The 24,475-nt window shown below is 43.7% G+C and overlaps 1 protein-coding gene across 3 annotated transcripts in view; it reads right to left on the reverse strand.

Moving 5' to 3' along the window:
- Positions 1 to 24,475, reverse strand: part of NRG4 (neuregulin 4) — a 210,993-nt gene that overhangs the window by 91,657 nt on the left and 94,861 nt on the right. For all 3 annotated transcript variants that reach the window (XM_086959356.1, XM_086959357.1, XM_086959358.1), the window contains exon 4: positions 9,169 to 9,318. In XM_086959356.1, coding sequence (XP_086815482.1) covers positions 9,169 to 9,318 — 150 coding nt within the window. The remainder of the gene's footprint in view (positions 1 to 9,168; positions 9,319 to 24,475) is intronic.

Genomic DNA, 24,475 nt, shown 5'->3' on the forward strand with positions numbered 1-24,475 from the left:
CCCGGAACTCCAATATGGGGTCCGATTCCGATTCGGGAAACGAATCCGTACGACGATTCGTATTCGAAGCCGTTTCCGTACGAATCGTACAAATCCGTCCGAATCGCGTAGTACGATCCGTAGGATAGAAATACGTCCGAATCTGTGCGAACCGTAAGAAAAACAAGGTTAAATCCGTACGAATTACATTCTCACAGTGAACCGTACAACTCGTAAACATGCCGTACGACCCGCCAAGTACGGTCCAGAACGGGTAATGAATACGCGATTCATATGGAACACGTCTCGTATAGGCAATTCGTACGGAGAGCCACACATTCACATATGCACCGTACCCCTAAACGCACAGGGTGTACACACCGTACACCTACGGCCTTGGGGGGTATGAACCGTACCCCTACGCACCATACGCCAATATTCATGGGGTGTACGCACAAGGACATATGCAGCGTACCCCTGAAATCCAGGGTGTACGCACTGTACCCGACGCACTGTACGCCTGCTATCATGGGGTGTATGCACAGTACCGTGGGGTTCCGTTTCGTACGCATTTCGAGGCAAAATCTGCTTTTACGGATGTTTTAAGCTCCTGTAGAAAAAGAGTCATACGGAGTGTTGTCGATACCACTTGTACTTGCTGGGTCGGAAAATACAGCTTCGATCCATACGGACATCGCGTACTGCGAGTTCCGAATGCGATTCGTATGGATCAGTGTGTTGTACGGTCTTCGGTACGATTCGTACGGAGAACTGCTTTGGGTACACATCGTACTAGGTTGTACATACGGGTACGGTTCTCCATACGAATTGTACGGGGAAAAAAGCTACGTACGGCTATTCGGAGGGCATTTTCCCGAATCGGAATCGGACCCATAATGTGTGCGCCTTTCAGCTATCCCACTCCAGAATGCTCAAAAATTCCTCAGATGGTTCTGAAGTAGTGTCCATGTTTTCGGCAATGCTCAAGGGAGCTAACTTACAATCGAACTGCTTTCTTTTTAAGTATGGGAACCCCAAATACTTCAAAATGATCAGACGTAAGGTGCAAGAAGCAGTGGCCATAATTTGGGTAAGCATTAAACAATGCAGTGGTTTAGGCTACTATTCGAGCGTGGCTCCTGTTTGGGACTCTCCAGGAACACCTGATTGCCTAAAAGGCAAACTGGCAATACCTTTCAGTAAGTCGGGACTAGGATGTTTGGGAGACTTAGCTCAGGACAGGAACCTCATATCATGAGCAGAGTTGAGTAACAACCTGGAAGGGAGAATCTCAAAATTTAAGAACATTCAACTAAGCAGTTCGACGCAAAATCAGAGGTCCTCGATTGGGGTGGGCAACCCCCTGGAAGAATAACTGGTGATGAGACCTCCAAGGAGGAAGGAGGTATCAACATGGTATTGGGCGATCCAAGAAACCATAAATGGATGCTTCATACTTGCAGAACTATGGGGCGAGAGCTTACCGGGAGAGCCGTGGCAGCACCTGTGGCAAGTATCAATGAGCACTATTTTTTTAATTGTCAAACCTGCTTGGTTAAAGAGGAACCATCTTTTCTCTCTCGATAGGGCCTATTTATCTACGCAAAGGTTGTCAAAAATGTCAAAAGAAAGCCCCGCCAAATGCATGAAATGCAGGCTGGAGAAAACATCAGACATCCACATGTTCCAACAATGTCCAGCTATCTCGAATTTTGGGAGGCAGTGAGTAAGACTATTTCAAGTATACTGAGGCTGCAAATAAAAGTAAGCCTCTCTTTGATCATATTTGGAATCACAGATAACATTACAGGTATGGCTAGACACTTTTCATTCTATAGAATACTTTTAGCAAGAAGGGAAATGTGTCATAGATGGGTAGGAGTGATATCCCCACAGCACTTGTAGTGGCTGGCTTCCTTACGATACACTTCAAAGCTTGATTTAAGGGGGAGGTTTTTTGGAGTTCATTATTATGCGGGTCAGGAGAAGGGGCAGGGGTTAATCGCTATGAGAATAACTAGCATGACATCTCCCCTATGATAATACCACCTAAAATCTTTCAAGGCTGCATTGGACTTGCCTTTCCTCTCTCCTCCACTGCGGCAGCTGCCGGTTTTATGGCCGGACCAAGTCTGAGAGAAATCATCCCATATGGGACAAGGTCCTGCTCTTCGCATGTGTACCTACATATGGTCTGGTTCTCCACCTGCTACCATGGTCTAGGGGGCACGGGCGATTAGAATGGTAACTTTGGTCAGAGGTGATTGAGGGGGAAAAAAACAGGTCTAGAAACCCAATCTCAGCTAAGGACTTCTTTATATAGTACAGCCAAGGAATGGACAAGCCCTTGTCAAGATTAACACAATCACGAATAACCTCTCTATTGCAAACAATTTTGTTATTGGACCATATGCTCACCAAAGGTAGAAGGTTGGCCATCTTATTATGGTCAATTACGTAGGCAAAAATTGAGCTCAGAACGCAAGGCAAAGTTGGAAGCGCAGAGCGGCAGACACATTAGATGCCTGCAAATCCTATTTTTCCCTGACTGTATTGGAGCAGCATTGTGATATCCCCACACCCTGCCCCATAAGTCGCGGTGGGGACACATTGCAGGCTATAAATCTTTGAATATGGTAAAATGCTGCTCTTACCCCCCTTCTGAGAGAGGTTGGATAGGGACCCTGCCGTCTTCCCTAGCAAAATAATGCACAATGTTCACCTGCGATTGCCAAGAGTTATTATCATCATCAAACGTAATACCCAAATAACGGATATTTGGCACTGAGCACAAAGACTGCTCTTGTATCTTTAAGGAAGCCAGAGACTTCCGTCCCGGCCCACAGGCCATTATACGTTTCTTCCTGAAGCTTGTCTTCATGTCTAGGCTAACCATAAATGTCACAAATGAGTCAACTAGTGACCGCAGAGAACGCAGTGTCTTGGCCATAAACACTGCATCATCAGCATATAATAACACGGGGACAAGAAAACTTGCAACCCTGGGGATGTCCTCAGTAGACATAGATAACTGGGTGCAAAGAGCGTTGATGTAAATAATAAATAACAGGTGGGCTAAAACGCACCTCACTAACAGAAAAACATCTGAAAGTTCTCCTGCTTCTCCATACCGCACCCTGGCGCCCAGGATTTCGTGAAGGGAGTGTAAGAAATTAACGATAGTGATGTCAATCCCTAAATTAAGCAGCAGCATCCACAGTTCACTTCTGTTTACCAAATCAAAGGCCAGGAACAGGGTGCAGCGCCTTGCGATGTGTACTTCAGGCATTGTTCTACTGTACCTTACCCAGGACGGAAGCCAACCTGACAAGGAGACAGAATGTTGTTATCATTAGCCCAAGCCTGAAGGTGATGATTAAAGAAAATCCTCCATAAAACCTTCACAGAACTAGCAATAAGGGAGATGGGCCTATAGCAGATAGGTGAGCCTCTGAGTCTGTCCCCCTTTCTGAAAGTAGGAACTATGGTGGATAAAATCCAGGACTCCAGCACACGGGTACACAGAGAGCTGTTAAAAAAGATTTACCAACAGGGGGGCCCAAAAATCCATGTTACATTTTAAAAGGTACATAGGGGTCCACTGGGCCTGTAGCTGTACCATTTGGCCTAAATTGAAGTGTTTTCTCAACTTCCTGAAGTGAAACCTGAAGAGGCGGGAAGAGCGAAAGGAGTTGGTTGCGGTAAAATGCCTAACCCAATCCTGACCTGAGATATTACCCATCAGAAGATGATTTGGGGGGCATCATAATATCAATGTCGATTAACTGTGTCACAAATTCCTTACTACAATTATGCGCGGCAGGAAGACCGAGAGTTTCTCAGTGCCTTTGGAAAAAGGCATACTTCCTTTCCTTGAGAGCAAAGATGTACGCTAGCATTGCTGCTCTTACTGCCCCAACATCTCTGGGCATCCAGGACAGAGTATGCCTGATGATTGACCACCGAGCAGCTAGCATCAAACCAGCCTAGATGCTCTGTCTTGGACCTAGCTGGTTTCAAAATAGGACCCATGATGGAGACTCATAAGAGCTTCCCCATAATCATTACTTAAGGAGCCCAATAAAGTAGACAAATACTTTTTAAGTAAGGCACCAAATGTGGCCTCAGGATCTTTAAGATGCCACACCACACTCAGTCTATTTGCGAAATGTTTATTGATTAGATCACGCATCTCTCAGAGGATAAGCCCCAACAATCAAAAGTGCATTATGATTGCCCCACTGGGTTTAACCACCTCGCTAGCTAAACATCACTGCACTAATTGCCTGGAGGTGAAGATGCAGTCATTGACGAACCCCGCCCCATCCCCTCTATGTGGGTTTGCAGGGCCCAGTGTGCCGAAAATACCACATAATATCTACTAAGTCCGACATGGCAAGGAGTCTCCTCACTTCGGCCCACCCAGTGTCCCCAGGTGCACAACTAGCGACGGAACTCACACAGCCCAGTTCCACAATCACATCCCCCAGTTTGGCATTAAAATCCCCGCATAATAGGAGCCTCAGCAGCTGAGCATGCACCTCCCTTCAAATTTCAAGGCTCAAAATAAAAGCAAACAAATCCTCAAACAAACAAGAATAAGAACTTGAAAAATCATTATTATTAAAATGGACTACATAAAAACAGAAGGCACTGTGCCTCTCTCTCATATACAGGGTTTGATACGATGACTAGGTATGTTCACTATTGACACACCTATCCTGAGGTACAGCCTAACCAAAATGGCAAGGCCACCCCCTAGCCCTCCCATGAGAGGAGCCACTGCAGAGATCGAATATCAAGAGAATTCTTTGCACACAATGGGGGAGCTAGCCCAGTTCTCCTGCATAGCTACCAGGTCATATTTCCAATGAAGACTACCCAATCAGGATTTGTCACTTTATCTTTAAGACATGTCACATTCCAACTAATAAAGGTAAAATAGTTGCCTTGGGAAACCCCTCCTACGTCCTGACCTGTTCCCAAGGCTGCGCTCTCAGAGGCGGCTACAGCCGGTTACCCATTGGCTGACAAGGGAGGTGACTGAAGGCAAATTGCCCGAGGAGGGCCTGCAAATTTGTAGTAGTGTTCATTGCTGTAGCATAATATGTGCTAACAGGCCTATGGCTACTTATCGGCCCAATCAGAGCGGGCAGACCACAGTACAAATTCCCATCAAGAACATCGAGAGCACCTTTCAGTCTAACTAAGTCAATACAACTCATATATTTCCGTTAAAGGTGCAAACCAGTTCTTACATGAAATGTAGCTACTCTCTGGGAAACTATTACCTGCCAAGCCTTGCGGTGGTGAAGTGTTTTGGCGCAGATAAAGGGGTCTGAAAAGAAGCCCATTGATGTTCCTGGCAGCAAGTCGGCCCGGGGGCCCCAAAAAGAAAATAGTTTTAACCAAAACAAGATACCTAAAATTCAGTATCACGCAGCCCCCTTGTATTGTCTTGATAGTAGGCACAAAACGTGCCACACAGCGCACCATCAGTATATTCTTATGTTCATTAGTGTCGACATGGAATAATTGGAAAAACCAGTGGCACACCTTATTGCGAAGCCGGCGAGTAGCCCTCAGAGCAGCCTATGACAATGGGGGACGCCAGCTAAAACCAGCAAGCAGGTGGGAAGTTGACAATCAGCAGCAAAGACACTCAGTCCGTTGCGCATGGGTCAGCTGAGATGCGCGTGTGCCGGATCCCGAGGGGCTGGTTACAATGCCCACGACTGCACGGGTGAAAGAGGAGTCGGATACACATGAACCCACAGCAGCAAATGGCGGAACTGAATGTGACACAAACGGTGGCCCATTGACTAATGATATTGCAGGAATTTTACCCGCATCCTTCAACAAAAGTGAAGGCTCTGTTACAGAAGGCTTCTGCTGGTACTGTCATGAAGCAAGAATCTGCCCGACTACGGTCCCAACTGTTCCAACTTCTCCCAGAGTGGTGAAAGAAGATTTTTACAGTAACTGCCAATGTTATGAAAGACATGAGCCCATAAAGAGTCATCAATAGGAAGGGGCGAGGAGCTAACAGAGCCAGACTGGCTGTGAGGAACTTCAGTACCTCGCGGACTCTTTTGCTTGCGTTTCGCCGCAGGTGAACAAACCAACTATGGAGGAGCAGTGGAAGGAGGGGCAGAAAAAAGATGGGAGGAGGAATTCCCAGGGGAGGGCTTGTCCGGGACCAAGACAGAGGAAGGCCTGTACAAATATTCTTTGTCCACAATCCTTACTGCCAACTGGTTAACAGCATGAATTGCCAGCGCCCCCACCAACTTGCTCTGGAAATCCAACAGGACCATCGAGACCCAGAGACTGGCGATGTTCCTCCTAGTGAAATTCTATGAAGATGGATTCGACTGCTCTGGCAAGAAAGAAATCAATAGTAGTATGGTTCATGCCAATAGCTGACTTGGCACTCACTGTCTTCAAGGTGCTACATACCCATCGTAGGAGAAAGCTGCAAACACGCAGAGTAGTTGAGGCAACAAAGTATAGGTGGCAGAGTCAATGCAAGCCAAGGAAGAGCAAGAAGGCACATCCAGGCTCAGCGTTCCTGATTGATGCAGACCAATCACTTCTAGGGGAGGCATTCCAGGGCCAAGAGGTCACGCCCCCCCAGCCTTGTCCAGACGGACGGGCGCAGACAGGGCCAGCGTTTGCCCGGGCACATCCCATGCTGCAGGAGCGGCTTGCTGCTTTTGAAAGCAGCACCTCCTGGTCACAGCTGCACTGTGGGTGGTCACACCAGGCGAGGGCTACTGCACGCTGTAGTGCCCCCGTTGACACCCGCAAGCACCCTCTCCTGTCCTTCAATCTTTCCATCATGAACTTGTACTAGATTGAAGCTGTCACAAGCTCTTCAAATATAGTATTTTGTGTCATCTTAATACGTCTGCTTACATTGAAGACCCAGATTTCTTGCAAAAAATGTCAGATTTGTTACCAGATTCTCATAATAAACTTTCATTGCGGCATCATTTACATGCCACAATGAAAAGCTAGAATACCTGCATTAGATTGAAACATATGTTGGGTTGTTTTTCTAATATGTTTAACTCTGGTGATATGATCCATAAATCCAAGGTAATTATAAAACTAGGCATCCTCAATCGACCATTACTTAAGCGTAACTAACTTGCATCCCCTCTACCTACAGTATTATTCTTTGACTTGGAGAAGTTAATTCATAAATGTCTTTGGATACTAAAATCTTCAAAATGTAACAACATGAGCTGCAAATCACTTGGGCGCCCAGTCCCTCTGCACATTTAGTAATTTTGAAAATATTGGTGCCCTTGCATACGCCTCGCCTCTGGTAATTATCCACATTCAGGCAGTACTCCACTGCACATTTTGCCAGATATTTTTAGTAAAACTTAAGGTGAAGCTATTGAGAGGGAGGTTTTCGCTCACACTGAATTCCCAATTCCACTGGTAACTTTTGTAACTGGTTGAGCAAGGTTTCCCCGACTTCAAAAAGTGGATTTCAGCAAGGAGCAAATAATATCAGAAGATTCACGCCCCACATCTGATTCAGATCTGATAAGGTACCGCTTTATCCCATTTATGTAGGGGAGAAACAACATCAGTGCCAACAAATAACCCTATTGAAACCCCCTTTCCAGTAGTTTCACTGGGGAACAGTTCAGTTCTTATGTCAATATCTAGCACAAGACTGAGTTATTGTAATGAAGATTTATGGCGACTCAGAGAAGGCTAAGGTTGACTCGAGGAGCCTCTATTTACACAATCAAATGCTGTTGTCACGTTCCACATTTATGAATGGAAAAATAACCTCTACAAACGAAGAAAATATAGTTAAATAGGTTAAGCACATTGATTTGCAACCATGAGACTGACCTTCTTCTAGCAGAACCTCGTTTGTACAACAAAGACTTCTGAAGAAGAGGCTCACTGGTGTACATTAATCTATAGATGGTGGAATCAGAGCCAAGGCACAATGACATGGAATGCCAAATAACTTCTGGGAAGATGAGTCACATTTAGAACTACAGAATCGGAGAAGAACATAGAGTTATATATTGAGCTTTAATTACCCGGCACCGTTTACGATTCAAATAAAATGGAACTTCAGAGGTTATCTGGAAATCTTTTCTGCACAGTTAAAGCCTAATTGGGATAGACAGGCAAATTTTATTCAAACTTTATATTTAAAGGATGTCAACATATAGTTCGTAATATCAGAAGAAAAACAAATAAAGTGAGTCGTCTGTATTTATTTACTTTCTCTGTTTTATAAAGCACTAAAATGTTTCCTTCTACTCAAATCTCAGGTCTATGGAGTCAGGCAGCACAGATCAAAAACATGAACCCCATTAATGACAGAACCGATAGGGTTATTGCTCAGAATTTCAAATTGTGTGGATATCTAATCACAGTTGAAAAAGACAGGTCCTTTCCTACAGAGGTTCAGAGATAAGTTAGAGTTGTTCTGGATATTTAGACTATTTTTTGCAATTATAATCTGGTTGGAGAACTCACTTGGAACTTTCCCATCTCAGGGAATAACAGGGATTAAGTGGGGCGACAAGATTCTGGAGGTATTCCAGACAATTTCCATGCATGCTCTATATATGATGCACGGAAACATATCCACAAGGCACTCTCTACTATGGAAAATATGACATATCTAACGCTGTAACAATCAGACAGGTTGTTCGGGTGGCTCACTGTTTGTGGGTTAACTCAAGGCTCCACCATTCATTGTTTTCCAATTGATGGTTCCAAACTCCTGATTTGTTCACACTCTTAGAGCCCAATTCACAAAAGTAATCTGAGACAAAATCCTAACTTAACGACTTTCGGTATTCACAGAAGGCATTTAGGAGTACTAAAGTTAGGATTTTGTCTCAGTCAATATTAAGTTCTGGTCTTAAGTTAAACTTAAGACATACTTAAGCTTAACTGAGACAAAATCCTAACTTTACGACTAGGATTTTGTCTCAGTTAAATTTAAGTTAAACTCATGTTTGTCCTAAATTTAATTTAAGACCAAAATTTAAGAGGTTAGGATTTTGTCTCAGATTACTTTTGTGAATTGGGCCATTTGTAAATATCATGCCCTTGAATCATATTCTTTCACAGTAAGTCTTAAAGGAAGCACATCTTAGGGAAATAGAACAAACAATTAAGAATGTAGGGCTGATTTACCTGCAAATGAAGTAAAGGACGGCCGTGAACAGCACTCCTATGACGACGGCCAACACCAAGACGTTTGTAAGTGTTGCAGTTTTGGGTTGAGCCTTCTTGCTTGGTAGAAATGTTTCTTGACAACGGGCGCCGGTAAAGCTGTCAGAACATCTATGGGAATAAAGTAGGAAAGAGCACAAGTTATATTCAAAACAACATTGACTAGGCCAATGCAGATTAATTCCTGGAACAGTTGTTTGAAACTCTGAATGAAGCATCAGTATACCATTATTTTGTTGAGTAGAAGTTGAGTATTTACTATTTATTTGTTTGCCTTCGCACACTGGAAAGCAAGAGAATGAAGAGAGCCTACGGTTATTGCATCTCCCCGATGGCTGCAGCCCATTTTGCCCTTTTACATACTGCCCTATAGGCTTCCTTTTGCGGACTAAGGACTACAAAAGTTCCTTACCTGAAGGTCTGGAAACAGTGGCTGCTACAGCTTTCATTAATATGAAATTTCTCCTCCTTCATTTATTTTAATGTACATAGGGCCAGAATTACAAACCAAATGCACACATCTGAACATCGTAGACATGCGCTTACAATGTATGTACATTTTCATATTTTTGTGAGTCATTAAACCCTGCGTGAGTCTCCTTTCATCTTTAACCACTACATGGAACTCTACTCACCGGTAACAGCATCAAAATCCATTAATTTGCTGACAACACACAACTTTACGTAAAGGTCTCCTCCACTCTAGACATCCAATTCCTCATTCATTGCCTGCACTTCGTCCCAATCTGGTTATCTAGCATCTACCTGACACTTAACCTCACCAAAAAAGAATTCCTCCTGTTTGAGAAGAACAACACGCAACAAGTAGTCCAAACCCTGACTCAACAACATGAATGTAAAGGGATCGAACCCCAAACTTCAAGTAACGCCAAATCTCTCTGATTCACCCTGGACACTTGTCTCATCCTCAAGGAACGCGATCAATCAGTCAATCAATTAATCAGACAATAACAGAGCGCAACAAATCACCTGTGAGGGTCTCGAGGTGCTGGAGAAGTTCACCATCACCAAGAAAACTAAACCGATGTGGTGCTTTCTCTTTGCTAAAAAAAGTGAAACTATTCCTCCTAGAAATTGACTGCACAACTTATGTTCAAGACCTCGTACGTTTACATCTGGATGGTGACAATCTCCTTCTCCGTGAACTTCGAAGTTCCATACCGGCTTCCCTTAGGTGATCCTACATGCTGCACTATGTGTCATCAATCGCCTAAATATTTATGATCACATCACGTCCACCACAATGGATATTCACTGGCTCCCCTGGAAGGCCTGCTCTGCCTTCAAGGCAAACTGCCTCATCTATAGAGCCATCGCAACTGCCATCCCTGTCTATCTGGCTGACAAGCTCACCATCTCTGATGTATCTCAGTACATCAACAGCCTGGACACCAGACTGGAGACAAAGAAGTGAAGTGAAGTAAAGAAAAAACTCAGCAATAGGAGGAAAACCAGAATCTGGAATGACATCCCCTTAACTAATATGACTGCCCTTACCATTAATTAATTTAGAAAACAGCTGAAGGTGTGAAAAAGCTTCCTGTCTAAAAGGTAATGGTAATTGGTTGCTCCATATTTGGCATATTTGATTTACTAGCAAGTGCCTAGTACAGTACACTGTGTGTGCCCAGGACCTGTAAATCAAATGGTCCTAGTGGGACTGCAACACTGATTGTGCCACCCTCATGAGTAGCTATGCAAACATGTCTAAGGCCAGCCACTGCAGTACCTTTGTATGCAGTTTTACACTGCCATTTCGACCTGGCAAGTGCACCCACTTGTCAGGACTAAACCTTTCCTTTTACTACATTTAAGGCACCCCTTTGTAAGGCCCAGGGGAGGCCCATGGGCAAGTTGCAGTTAATTTAAAAGCTAGGATATGTATTGCTGTGTTTTACTTGTGCTGGTAGTGAAAATCTGCTCAGTGCGGTTTTCACTACAGCAAGACCTAGCACTTGCATAGGTTAATATTGGAGCTGCCTTGTGACATTTAACAAGTGTATCTTCCTATTGGGAGCTGATCAAAAAATTGAGTTTGGTGTTTATGGACTCACAATTGAAAAATACATCTTTTAGTGAAATTGTTTTTAAAAATTTTAAATTGCAGGTCTGAAAATGTCACTTTTAGAAAGTTGGCATTTTCTTACTTTAACCATTCTGTGCCTCTGTCTGTCTCTGAATACACGCCTGGGTCAGGATAACTTTTGGGCTGTTTGTGCATTCACTCTAGACAGTCACACAAAGGAGCTGAGGTGTGCCCTGCATATCCTGATGGCCCATCACCAGGCTGAAGGGCATTCCTGAGCTACAGTGGTGGAAGGAGTCGACACTGACAACTGAATAGGGGTGTGCTATCCTCACACAAAGATGTCTTCATCCCCTGTAGTGTGGCTGGAGCCTGAGAAGGGAAAGGCAAGGTCTTGCGTACTCCAAAGACTTTTCTTGAAGCTTGCTTCAAAGGCTGAAATAGGTATAAGTACTGGACATGTGACACCATATACTCAGAACACTTCTGGGTTGAGGACATTCCGCCAGAAAGAAGAGCTGGATTGCTGTCAGGAAGGACTGCCACTTTGCTGTTTGCTTTGCCGTGTTGGCCTGTTGCTTGCTACCTGTGTCCTGGGAGTGAAAGAACTGGACTTTGCGTTCTACATCCTGCTTCCAAGGTTCTCAAATGGCTTGAGTTGAGCTTGCCTCCTGTTAAGAAGTCTCAGGGCCATCAAAGACTTAACCTGCAATCATGTGGACTCTGCTGCTGTGAGTCATACTCTGCCACCTGGTGCCAAATCGAGTTCCTGGGCCCTAGGAAGTGGATTCTGTGGATACAAAAAAGAAAATCCACGCATCGACTCCAAGCGTTGGTCGGAATTGGTACAGCACCACCACAACTCGACACATCACTGCAGTCTGTAACGGAGCGTGGTTCCGGCCTGGTGCAACGACCATAGCTTACAACGTACGCCCCAGCTTTTCATCACAGCAACTCCGAAGAACTACCGCTGCATGAGTCTCAAGCACTGCATCACTGAGGTCTGTGACGTATCGCCCCACCTCATCGCAAAGTCTGCTTCAATGCTCAAAAATCGACACAGCAAGACTTGATTTTCGATGCGTTGTCCCTGGATGTCGATTTCTTCATTTGCACCGCAGTAAGGAACTGAGGTATCACCTCCCCTGCCTGCTCAAAGCATCACCTGCTTTTTCAACACTTCACATCCCCTGCACCTCACATAATTTTTGACGCATCTAAGAAGCCCAGATCAAACGCTTCCATTGATTTTCAAGAACTACAACTTTATTCATTCTTTCAAAATTCATATCTTGACTTGTATATGTTGAATATTTGTCCTTCTGATCTTGTTTTATTCAAATAAATATTTTCTATTTTTAGAAACTGGTTTGGAGTTCTTTTGTGGTGTTTTCACTGTGTTACTGTGTGTGCACAAATACTTTACACATTGCCTCTGGGATAATCCTGAGTGCTCGGTGCCAAGCTACCAAGGGGGTGAGCAGGGGTTATTTTAATGTGTAACTTACATAATCTGACTAGAGTGAGAGTCCCTACTCGGGCAGGAAGCAAACGTCTGCCAGTTAGAGACCCCATTTCTAACATCTGTCTTCAAGCCTGTACAGCCAGGGGTGTGGCATTTCTATTGCACGATGCTCAGGACATATTGTTTGGTGTTAAGGACATCAAGTTTCCATGTTTATTTTACCTTTGGACAAGTTGACAGAACCCCCTGCAGGAGTTTGGCTGCCTGTTTACAGTATAATATTAGGGATCTGTAATAAAGCACCATCTGAAGTTAGGGTAGGACTTGTATTCCATATGTTCATGCAGTTCAAACTTTTATTTATGGTTTATTAATGCAAAGTGTTTAGTAAAAGAAATGTGATGAGATTGACTTGCACTACTGCCAGTGGTTCAAGCATAAAAATTTGCACATACGTTTGCAAAGTTTAACAATTTGAGAATATCTATAATGCTCCCAAAATGCTCTCTGGTTATTGTAAATACTTGCAAAAGCTTGAATGCAAAATTGTTAATTATTTGCTGTCAAATAAAAATGTACACAAAAATAGCAACTAGAAGAAAAATAGTTTGCTAAACTGCAATTCTAGGCTTCACTTATTTAGTAAAATGTGTTCGATACATACTAGTGTTTCCCAAAAATACTAATAAATGGAAAATTAGTGTAAAACTAGTTTAAGCAAGATTATGAGAAACATGAAAATAAATAAGCATTGGCAAAGACAAAAGGTTTGGCACTGATTGCCACTGTTTTGGTTTGTCAATGCACATTTTGTTTTAATATAGTTTTTTCAAAATGTTATTGTTGTGGGTGTCTTCACCAATGTACCACAAAAAGACTGGCTAGAGGCAAACATGTTTTATGTTTAAAAACTCATATATTGCCATAGTAGTCCATGGAACTGAAGGAAACAACTTTGTGTGCCAATGTGCTCCTTGTGAAAATCAAGAATGCTATCACTCATTTCATGCGTGATATCATTAGTGATGTCATGAGTGTTGTAATATGTGATGTCATGAATGAAAAATATTTTAAAGAACAACAAATGCCAAATGGCATCAAGGCGCTAATAGCAGTTAGCCTTACATCATAAGCAATGCATTGTGGGGGTGTAAGTTATAGTTAGCTCAGGTAACTATGGCTGATGAATTTTTATTGCATGAAATGGTTTTGTTCATGTACAATATGAGCCGAACTATAACATCCCTGTAACCTTTGTTTTTTCAGTGAATTTCTGAGTTTTTTAAAATTCCTTTTCCTAACTATAATGTCCCTGTAACCTTTGTTTTTTTCAGTACATTTCTATGGTTTGTTAATGTTATTTCCTGAATGTGGAAGGTTTTTTAAATTTAATTTTCCAAATGTAACCTGTAACCTTTGAGAGTGGGGGAATGGGTGGCCCCATAGGTGGGTGGGTGTGTGAGTAGCTGTATGTTATGTTATGTTAATTTTCGATTTATATAGCGCCAAATCACCGACAGGTCTCTTAGCGCTTGCTTTGGGAAACCATCCTGGCTTTCCCTGCGAGATAACCCCTACTGGGTATCCCCAAGGTGAAGACCAGGCATCCCATCGCGGTAGGGCCGTAGTGGAGATTAAGCAAGCTATTGCCCAGAGTTGCAGAGTGCGAACCCATGATTCGAGTAGGCACCGAGGCGAGAATTATCAAGTCCGTGGACATTTGAGCTCAAGACCCTGCCGCGTCGGGAATTGAACCCTGGTCCCGGGTCTGAGCTCTGCATCAGGGTCTGCCTCCTCTAACCAGTGAGCCACACTTCTCCACATGTATCTCCACTGTATGGGTGTGCAAGTGGTTTTGTTGGTGTGTGAGAGGCAATATGGGCCTGTGAAGGCGTGTTTTTTTACAGAGTTTCATATGGCATGAACTTGACCCGAAGGAATCGGGTATTAGAGCGCTTAATATAGCACCGGTTGCGTTACATGGGGACACATTCATTTTTATTAGGCACAGGAAGATTAAGTGATTTGCCCAGAATCACAGGATGTTCAGCGTCATTGCCAAGACTCAAACCCAGTATCCCAGGTTAGAGGTCGACCCCCCTACCCATTAGGCCAGCTCCTCTTCCGGTGTGAGAGTGTCTGAGTGGGTCTGCGAGTAGGTGTGAGGTTCTGACTGTGTGTCTGTCAGTGGGTGTGTAAGTGTCTGTCTGGGTCTATGAGTGGCTGTGTCAATGTCTGCATATGTCTGTGTTGTTCTGTGAGTGGGTGTGTGAGTGCATATCCAGATCTGTGAGTGGGTTTGAGTTTGCCTGCACGGTTCTATGTGAGGGTGTGTGAATGCCTGCATAGGTCTTTGAGTGGGTGCTTGACTGCCGAGGTGGGTCTGTAAATGAGTGTGAAAGTACCCGAGTGGGTCTGAAAGTGTTTTTTTTCCAAAGTGCATCAAGATTCGAGAATCCATCACAGATTTACACGCAGCCGCGCTGAGCCTCATGGGGGGATCCACGGATTCCCGTATGGGAAAAACCCAGCTTTAACTCAATTTTGTACACAACATAGGTCCCTCTGACACTCCTCTAACACACTCATGGGGTTAGAGAACCTCTAACCTGACCCCTTTCATCACTTGCCGAAATGTTTTAAGACCCTGTGACAACTCCTCGCTATTTAATATAGCGGGCACAACCTTCCTGTCAGGTTGTGGTCATCCAACCACGGCGTTGCTGGTGGCGCATGACTTTGCGGATCCACTGCGGGGGATCTGTAGAGGATTTGCATTCCTTGATATCTATATTTCTTTTTTCTTTAATAACTCTGCAACTACTGAAAGGATTTACAACAAATCACAAAAATGGCTCTTTCTGTACCAACAGCTACCTCTACCAAATTTGGTGTAATTCCGTCCAGCAGTTTGAGCTGTTGTCATGTTCAAAATCTCTATGGGAAATTGCATGGAAAAAGCACTTTCTTTGAACTCCACCCTATTTCTTGGCTCCTGCCTGACAGATCACCCAGAACTTGCCATGCACAGACAAAGGAGGGCGCTGCATTTTGTGAAGATTCATCGTACCAAAATACACTTTTCCTATGGAACCTAGGTCCTAACTATAACTGCCTACTGGCGACTGCCAGTAGGTAATTTATATATATATTTAACAAAAACAAAGGTCTTGGCTAACACCACACATAATTAGTGGTCTAATTAAAAAAAAATATTACAAATGTTTACCCATGGTATATGTCCTTTCATGAATTCACAAGAGTTTACAGAAGTATGCCTAAAATATGTACTCATACAGAAAATGTGTGAATTGTAATTTTGCATGAGCAAATATGCATATGTATGTTTGCTCATGTAAAAATCTGCAGAGCTGAGGGGGCCCGAGCTGCAGGGGGCCCCCTCAGCACAGTACTCAGATAAAATCCGGAGCGGGGGCCCCTTAAACATTTGTTACGCCACTGTGCACATGAAAGCACGTTGGTAAAACTATAAGTCTCATACCTGCCAATTTTTAGTCATGGTTCGGTGAGCTCCCCAGCTCTTTGTGTTATTGGGTCAGTTGCCCCACCAATATATTTGGTGAATCCTGATACATCGCGGTTTTTATTACACACTGCACATCAGATAAACTGTCATGACTGCACTACCTATTCCAGATTCAACAGGTGATGCTAATATCCACATTTCCCACGACCCACTATGAACATGCAAAAGAATAGTATGCCAAATCCTAGCCCAACACATTTTAGGCGTCAAAGGCCATGATCACGGGCGGGAAAGCTATGTTAATGGCAGCATTATAAAGTGTTGTGGCAACATAGAAAATAGATGGGTTAAACACCTTGCAGCACGTGAACATGTCGGCCATCTTTAAACGTTATACATGCAGACACACATCATCAAAATACACAGAATTTAAACATTTCCCAAATTTTCCACATATTCAATTTCATATCCTGATTGGGGTCAAAACCATACGTTGTTCAGTGACTTGCCCTGGAAAAAGTAAATTTAAATAAAACCAAACAGAATTTACTTACGGTCATCAGTTACATTCTCGTTGGTCACGATGTACGTCGGCAATATTGACATAAGTTTAACCATGTAAATAGTAATGCATGTGAGGAGGTTAAGGAGGTTAACCCACCCGTTTTCTATTTTGTCACAACACTTTATAATGCTGGCAGTAATATATCTTTCCCACATTTGAACTTGGCATTTGTGTCCGAAATGCATTGGGCTAGGTATTGGATTGTCCGTCTAATTAAATTGAGCACCTGCACTTGATTAAAGGCTTGTGAAGTTATTTCCTCACAAGAGTGCAAGTTTCTGCATTGCGGCATTGCGGCAGCAATCGGAGGAGAAATATATATATATATATATATATATATATATATATCTATACTAATATAATAAAGAGAGAGCCCAAACCTTTGAGGCGGGTAATCTCAGGAACCACAGCACCAATCTCAACACCCAATACAGCGTTGGAAAGGGCAGTTGCAGCAGAAGGACATAGGCTATGCAGACGCCCACCATATACATTTAAAAGGTAAGAGAACCGTGCCAGCATAGTAGTTTCTTGTGGGCGTGTCTGCGTTGTGCTGTGGACGTGACAAACACTGGGGGCGTGTGGTACGTTCCGCCCTTCATGCCATGTCTCATATCGTGTGCTGTGGGCGTGCGCCGGGGGGGTGGGCGTGTGCGGGATTACGGAAAAAAAGCGAGCGTTGTGCCCAATATTTCATTGTTTTTTCTTCCCAGGTTCTGTACATTCCAGCTCCGGGTGTCCACCCTGCTCCCTTTAAATACCCCTCGACCCATAATCGTAACCCACCTTACTCCTTAAAATACCCCAACACCCTTAAACCCTAACCCATCATAAATATACCTGTTACCCCAAACCCAAACCTATCCCTAAACCCTAAAAATACCCCTGTACCCCAAAACCCAAACCTAGCCCTGAACCCTATAAATACCCTTGTACCTCAAAACCCAAAACTAACCCTGAACACTAAAAATACCCCTGTACCCCAACACAAAACCTAGCCCTGAACCCTAAAAATACCCTTGTACCCCAAAACCCAAACCTACCCCTAAACCCTAAAATACCCCTTGTTGGACTTGGCCCTTTTCACAGAATTTATTTTGCTTTTTGCTTCCCCGAAATCTGGAAGTCCCCCTTTGTAATGTACTTGTATAGGCCCTGCAAGGTTAAAATGCCCTGGGTAATGTTAAAACCCATGCTAGTTGCAGGTGCCCTCTACCTTCAACATGGCTGTCATAGGCCCCTGTTACTGCAGTGTGGTCTTGTTAACGGCCGGATTCTCAGACCAGATAGAATCAGCTCCTCAGAGCACCATCAACCCAGCCGGAACGTAATCACCTCCCTCCTCAGGACTTATTTATAATAGGTATCTATGCCTTGTACCTAAGGATGGGGAAATCAGCAATATACATGCATAGGTTTTCTACAATATCACACTCACACCAGTTAGTCTCGCGGCAACTTGGGCCCAGACTAGTCTACCCTAGGGCAGTTCTGATTAGCTACCATTACACACTGATCACAGTCAGTGCCCGCCCGACAAGCCGCAATCCTGCGGGTCTAGACACCAGTCTCCTCCCTGGTGTTCTCTCACTTACATCCCAAGCCGCAATCCTGCGGGTCTAGACACCTGTATCCTCCCTGGTGTTCTCATTACTTACATCCCAAGCCGCAATCCTGCGGGTATCGGCACCAGTTTCCCGCCTGGTGTTCTCATTAACGCCGCTTACCAACGACGATCCCTTTCCTATGAATACCATTGGAAGGAATCTTTCATTGGCTACTAGGGATATGATACTACAATATTATAGATCACACAACAGTTTACCGAATTAGATGATGTACAACCTATTCTCCACTTCAGGGGTCCCTCTCTCCCTCATTATTCAGTCACTCCTTACCTGACCGGGAATTACATCCGTTCATGAAAACAATGCCTGACTAGATGAACAGGTTACCCTGATTGGACAAGAATACGAGGCACATGCTGGTTCACTAAGAACTGGGGTACTTTATTACAATTATCATAATAACACAATACTATACTATAACATATATCCTGCAAAGGAAAGTGAACGGTTAGAATGTGCACACTATGAGACAAAGACTGACGTCACCTGATTAATGTGAAGTCTGGATTCAGCAGTCATCTAGGTTCCCTTCTCGTCTGTGCCTTGGCTCGTCTTAAAGTCACACTTCTGCAGTCACTGGTACACGTCTGCACCGCTATGCTCTGTCTTCTCTGCTTCCCTCCAAGCCACTGGAACCTTCCTTTCATTAGCTGCTTTCTCTCTGGCTGTTCTGTGCTACTCCTCTCTCCTCTCAATCACGGACCATCTTCACTTCTCGGCTTCGATCTTATAACTCAGTTTCAGCCACTCTGGTATTCGTTCTTTTGACTAACTGCTTCACTCGGAATGCTCTGATCTTATAGGTCAAAGCTCGCCAGCTGCTCCAACTAAAATAACTTCAATCTTTCTAAGAGAGTATCAGCTTCTTGGTCTTTCTCAGACTTCAAAATGGCGACTGTCTGCCTGGAAATAATTAATGGCATTGATGCTAACGGCTAGCTGCCGCCTACAGACTGACTAATTCACTGCCTCATGCTTTCACTAATATGGAAGCTTGTTCCTTCATGGAAAGTTACGGCCAGTAACCTGCCGCCCACCAAATTCTTGCAGCTCCCCGTACCAAGGACACGTTCCCAGCCGGCCGGCCTGATGTTGTGTCTTCGGAGTGGAGAAAAATACAGTCTTTCGATAAGGGCCAGCCTGAGCCGGTTCTCTCCAAGCGAACAAACCTCGTAACTAAAACATTACATTTGACCTAAAAGCATCTCAAGCTGCCGGGGCAGAAAGAAAGATGGAGTCTCTCCCGTTTGAGGCCTACAAGGCCCGAAATAAGCATAACTCCATAGAAGGTATACTAACACTCTTGCAAAAGGACGGATTATCACTAGTACTAATGAATCTATCCTCTAACATAAGCTTATAAGCCCTGATCTAAGGAAAAGGGTACGGAAATATATTACTATGCCTTGTGAATAGGCCCTGTCTAGGGTTCTAATCCTTGCACTAGAATGATAATAGACTAGAGTCACCTCCAATCATCTTCCCTCAAAGGAGGGCCGAAAAAGTCGGTCAGAACAGGCGCATTCTAGTTGCCAGGAGCTGGCAGGGACCCCAAAAAATGTTGCCATTCCAGCCTGCCTTGCCTGCCCACAATTAAGAGTAGGGAAGCTCCTGGCACCTTCTAGAATAAGGGCGGAGCCTAGTTTTGTCGCCTTAGAGGGTGGTCACCTGACCTGGGCCTATATAAAGAAAGGGAGGGAAACTTTCCAGTCAGTTGGGGCATCACTGACCTGGGGAACCCACGCAGGAGATTTAGGAGGTAGGGCCTAGTCAGGGACTTATGCCACTGAGAGTGACAGGGCTTAGGTGCTGCCTCTTAAGTTGAGTGAGGTATCCTGAACTAACCCACTGATCTGGCCCGGCGAGAGAGGAACCCAGGGACCATCTACAGTGACCTGCTGACCAGCCCCCAACTCAACCCCCTTCAAGAAACAAGAAACTACTATTTACAAGGGTGCAAGATCCATCAAGCGCCAAAAAGAAGAACTTCTAATTACCACAGGACTGCTGGGTAGTCAACCAGGTATTGGCCTGCGCTGTCCTGCCTAACCCCCCCTCACTGAATTGGCTGAATTGCTGTCCTGAGGGAAGTGCCCACTGAAGTGAATGCTAAGCGCTCCTCCTTCATAGCGCTAGCCCTGAACTGCTGGGACTGCTGCCTTGCCGGCATTATTGACCCGGAGTGCTCAGCGCTGTCATGTGAGGATATGTTGCTGCCAGGAGCGCATTGGCCCCCCCGTTGAGCCCGCAAGGCTTCTGGAGCTGGGCAGAAGGCCAGTATTAACTGGAGAGCCCACAAGTTAACCCCTGAACTGCTTTTAGGGGATCGCCTAGGCCCCTGTTCTAATGATTGCACCGAGGTCCCCAGCCATGATTGGCAACAGTCAAATGAAATGTTGATTCCGACCTCAGGTAACAGGTTCACTCCTGCTTAAAGACATGGTTCTTCGTGCTCATTGAATTATTGGGTGTTCCCATTTATTGGAACGGTTATTTCTGCCTCAAGGAAATGCTCCTTTACCTTAGGCAATGGTTATTTTTGCCTTGAGGAAATGTTCTCTGGTCTAGTGTAATGATTTACTGCTGCACAGAATGAGTTACGGCAGCTGAGATTAATGCTTTGCTCTTGTTTAAAGTTATGTTGATTTCTGTCATAATGAAATGTTTATTGTGGGGTAAAGGGCTCCCTGCTTATTTAATGCAATGATTCATGAGTGCCTACAATTAACTAATGAAATGCCCACTGTGCTTTTTTATGGGAAGGTTTACTTCTGCTAATGGAAATGTGTAAGCTCCTGGTTAGCGCTGCAATCCCTGAATGCCTACAGGTATCTATTGAATTGGTGGGCCTTACTTACTGAAAGGTTTTACTTTGGCTTCATAGATTGTTCTACACATGCCAAATGAGGTGCTAAAAGAAAGCCTCCAGGTAACTCTTGGACCGCTCCTTTATGAAAATGGTTATTTCTACCTAGGGAGATGTTCACTCTTGCGGAAGGAAAGGTTTTCTCCTAATTAAATAAATGTTTTACTTCTGCCTAGGGTAGGGGAACCCAAATGCCTACAGTGATCTAAGGAAATGTTTTATTCCTGCTAACTGGACGGATAATTGAATGTCTTTGTAATGAATTCCTTGCAGGGGCGGGCTACATGAAATGGTTATCTTATCCAAGGAACAGTTGCCCAGATGCCCAAAAGTGCTATACTGCAGGGGTTGTTTATTAATGAAATACTTTACCCAAGCTGGAGGCAATGTGTCAGTTTACCTGGTGACACACTGGTTAATACCTTCCTGAAATGCTTAATGCTGATTGAGGAGACGTTTATTATTGATTAAAAAACTGTGGTACCTATGCCTAGGAGGTGGCTCTTCCTAACTGTTAAATATTTTTCTCCTGATACAGGGAAAGAGTTATCCTAGCCTAAGGCAGCGGCTAAGGAAATGTCCTACATTTAATGAAATGTTTTATCCTCATTTAATGCACTGTTTATTCCTGCCAAGGAGTTTTAAGTAATGTTCACCCTTGCTTGGTGAGAGGTTAATTGCGTTACCTACTAAACAGGTTACTTACCTGAAGACCTGTGGACACTTGCTACAAGACTTGCTCATCCTTGCCGGATGAGCTGGTTGTCCATGCTAATTCTTTCATGGAATGTTCATTGTTAACTAATGAAATGCTAATTCTCTAATGGAATGCTATTGCAATATGTTAAATTGGATATTGAACTGCTCCCTTTTCTCCCCTCATATGAAATGCTTTGATGAGTAATTGATACTGTGATTTTCCACTCCTGAACCTTAATCTTATATAAAAGTTATTTGATTTTTAATCAAACACACTGGAGTGGCGTCGGTCATTGCGTGCCTTTTATTGTCTCGGTGTGTGTGTGCTGTGTAGTCACTTAACACCTAAGCTTTCGGGTGCCTACCTGCTCGTGCCAGGCTACCCCCGGGGAACTGGCGACCCCAGTTCCTACATCCCTGTACCCCAAAACCCAAACCTAGCCCGGAACCCTAAAAACACCCCTGTACCCCAAAACCCAAACCTAGCCCTGAACCATAAAAATAACCCTCTACCCCAAAACCCAAACCTACCCCTGAACCCTAAAATACCCCTGTACCCCAAAACCAAACCTAGTCCTGAACCCTAAAAATACCCCTGTACCCCAAAACCCAAACCTAGCCCTGAACCCTAAAAATACCCCTGTACCCCAAAACCCATACCTATCCCTAAACCCTAAAACTACCCCTGTACCCCATAACCCAAAACTATATCTGAACCCTTAAAATACCCAATCACCCCAAAACATATACCTCAGTACCCCAAAACATATACCCCTATACCCATACTTACCTTATCCAAACATTAAAAAAACATGCTTTTACCATTCATGCAGTTATAACGAATTTCGTTGTAAATGTATGCGAGGTAAAAGCATATAAAATGTAATGCCATGCGTTATGATGGCATTGCAGAGTCATGGTACTTTCGTAATGAAAGTATGCGGATTGATGGTATGCGTAACGAATGTTGCGGAGTAATGGGTGTGTACCCTCCCCCGGTAAGTACATTGGTGGCACGGCGGCCGACAATTCTCCAGAAACATACTCATATTTTTTCACCACCCATTTGAAAAATGCACAGGTCTCTCTCATTGATGGCCAGCACCGACATACACTTTTAGACACACCTCCCGCCACAAGTTCTAGAATTGCGAACTTTAGAGCTGGGGAGCTACGTTCGAATCTCTGCATCAGCTCAACATCCTGTGATTCCAGGCAAATCGCTTTGTCTCCTTGTGCCTGCCACAAATGAATGTGTTCTTCTGTAATGTAATTTGTGCTCATGCCATGTTGTCGGGTTCACGCTATATAATATTGCAAGGAAAAATAAAGTAGGGAAACTCGAGTTCACACACTACTGAACGCGCACTCTTAAGTGCATCAGCAGTGCACTGTGAATCGGAGCGTTTCACAGGCCTGGTACAGATAAGAAATGCTTTCAAAACGAAATCCTACAAAACAATATACTACTGGCCGGCAGCAGTTCATACCCGGACAACGTCGGGACGGGCTGCTAGTATATACATATAACAGTAAAATAAATATAAAAATAATATATATATATATAATACATTAAAATATTAAAATATTTGTATTCTTTTATAATTACATTTTACACTTCATTAACAGCAATAGTAGGGAAAATATTAGATAGCGGAGTGGATAAAATTACTATTCCTACTCTAGGGAGTGCAACAGTAGCGAAAGTTTTGGATTGCGTAAGGTAAAAATTACTATTCCCACTCCAGCGAGTGCAACAGTAGGGAACGTTTTGGATAGCTGAGGGGAATAATTTACTATTCTCACTAAAGCAAAAAACAACAGTAGGGAAAGTGTTGGATAGCGGAAGAGTAACAATTACTATTCCCACTCCTGCAAGTGCAACAGTAGGGAAAGGGTTGGATAGCAGAGAGGAATAATTTACTATTCCCACTCCACAAGGAACAACAATAGGGAAAGTGTTGTATAGCGGAGGGGAATCATTTATTATTCCCACTCCAGTGAGTGCAACAGTAGGGAAAGTGTAGTATAGCGTAGGGGTAAAAATTACTTTTCCCACTCCAGCGAGTGCAACAGTAGGGAAAGTTTTGGATAGAGGAGGGGTAACAATTACTGTTCCCACTCCAAAAAGTACAACAGTAGAGAAAGTGTTAGATAGCAGAGGGGAATCATTACGATTCCCACTCCAGTGAGTGCAACAGTAGGGAAAGTATTGGATAGCGTAAGGGATTAATTTGCTATTCCCACTCCAGCGAGTGCAACAGTAGGGAAAGCGTTGGATAGCGGGAAGGTAAAAATTACTATTCCCACTCCAGAGAGTGCAACAGTAGGGAAAGTAATGATTTAATATTAAAATAAGATTACATTAATTATCAATATCAATAAAAAAATAATTAAAAATTAATTACCAAGTAAAACAATTAATGACCAATTAATAGAAATTAATTACCAATTATTAATTATCAATTAATTATCAATACATATGAATAAAATTAAATATTTACTTTA

This window comes from Lissotriton vulgaris, chromosome 2_2 (genome assembly GCF_964263255.1).
Source record: "Lissotriton vulgaris chromosome 2_2, aLisVul1.2, whole genome shotgun sequence".
In the NCBI taxonomy this organism is placed as follows: domain Eukaryota; kingdom Metazoa; phylum Chordata; class Amphibia; order Caudata; family Salamandridae; genus Lissotriton; species Lissotriton vulgaris.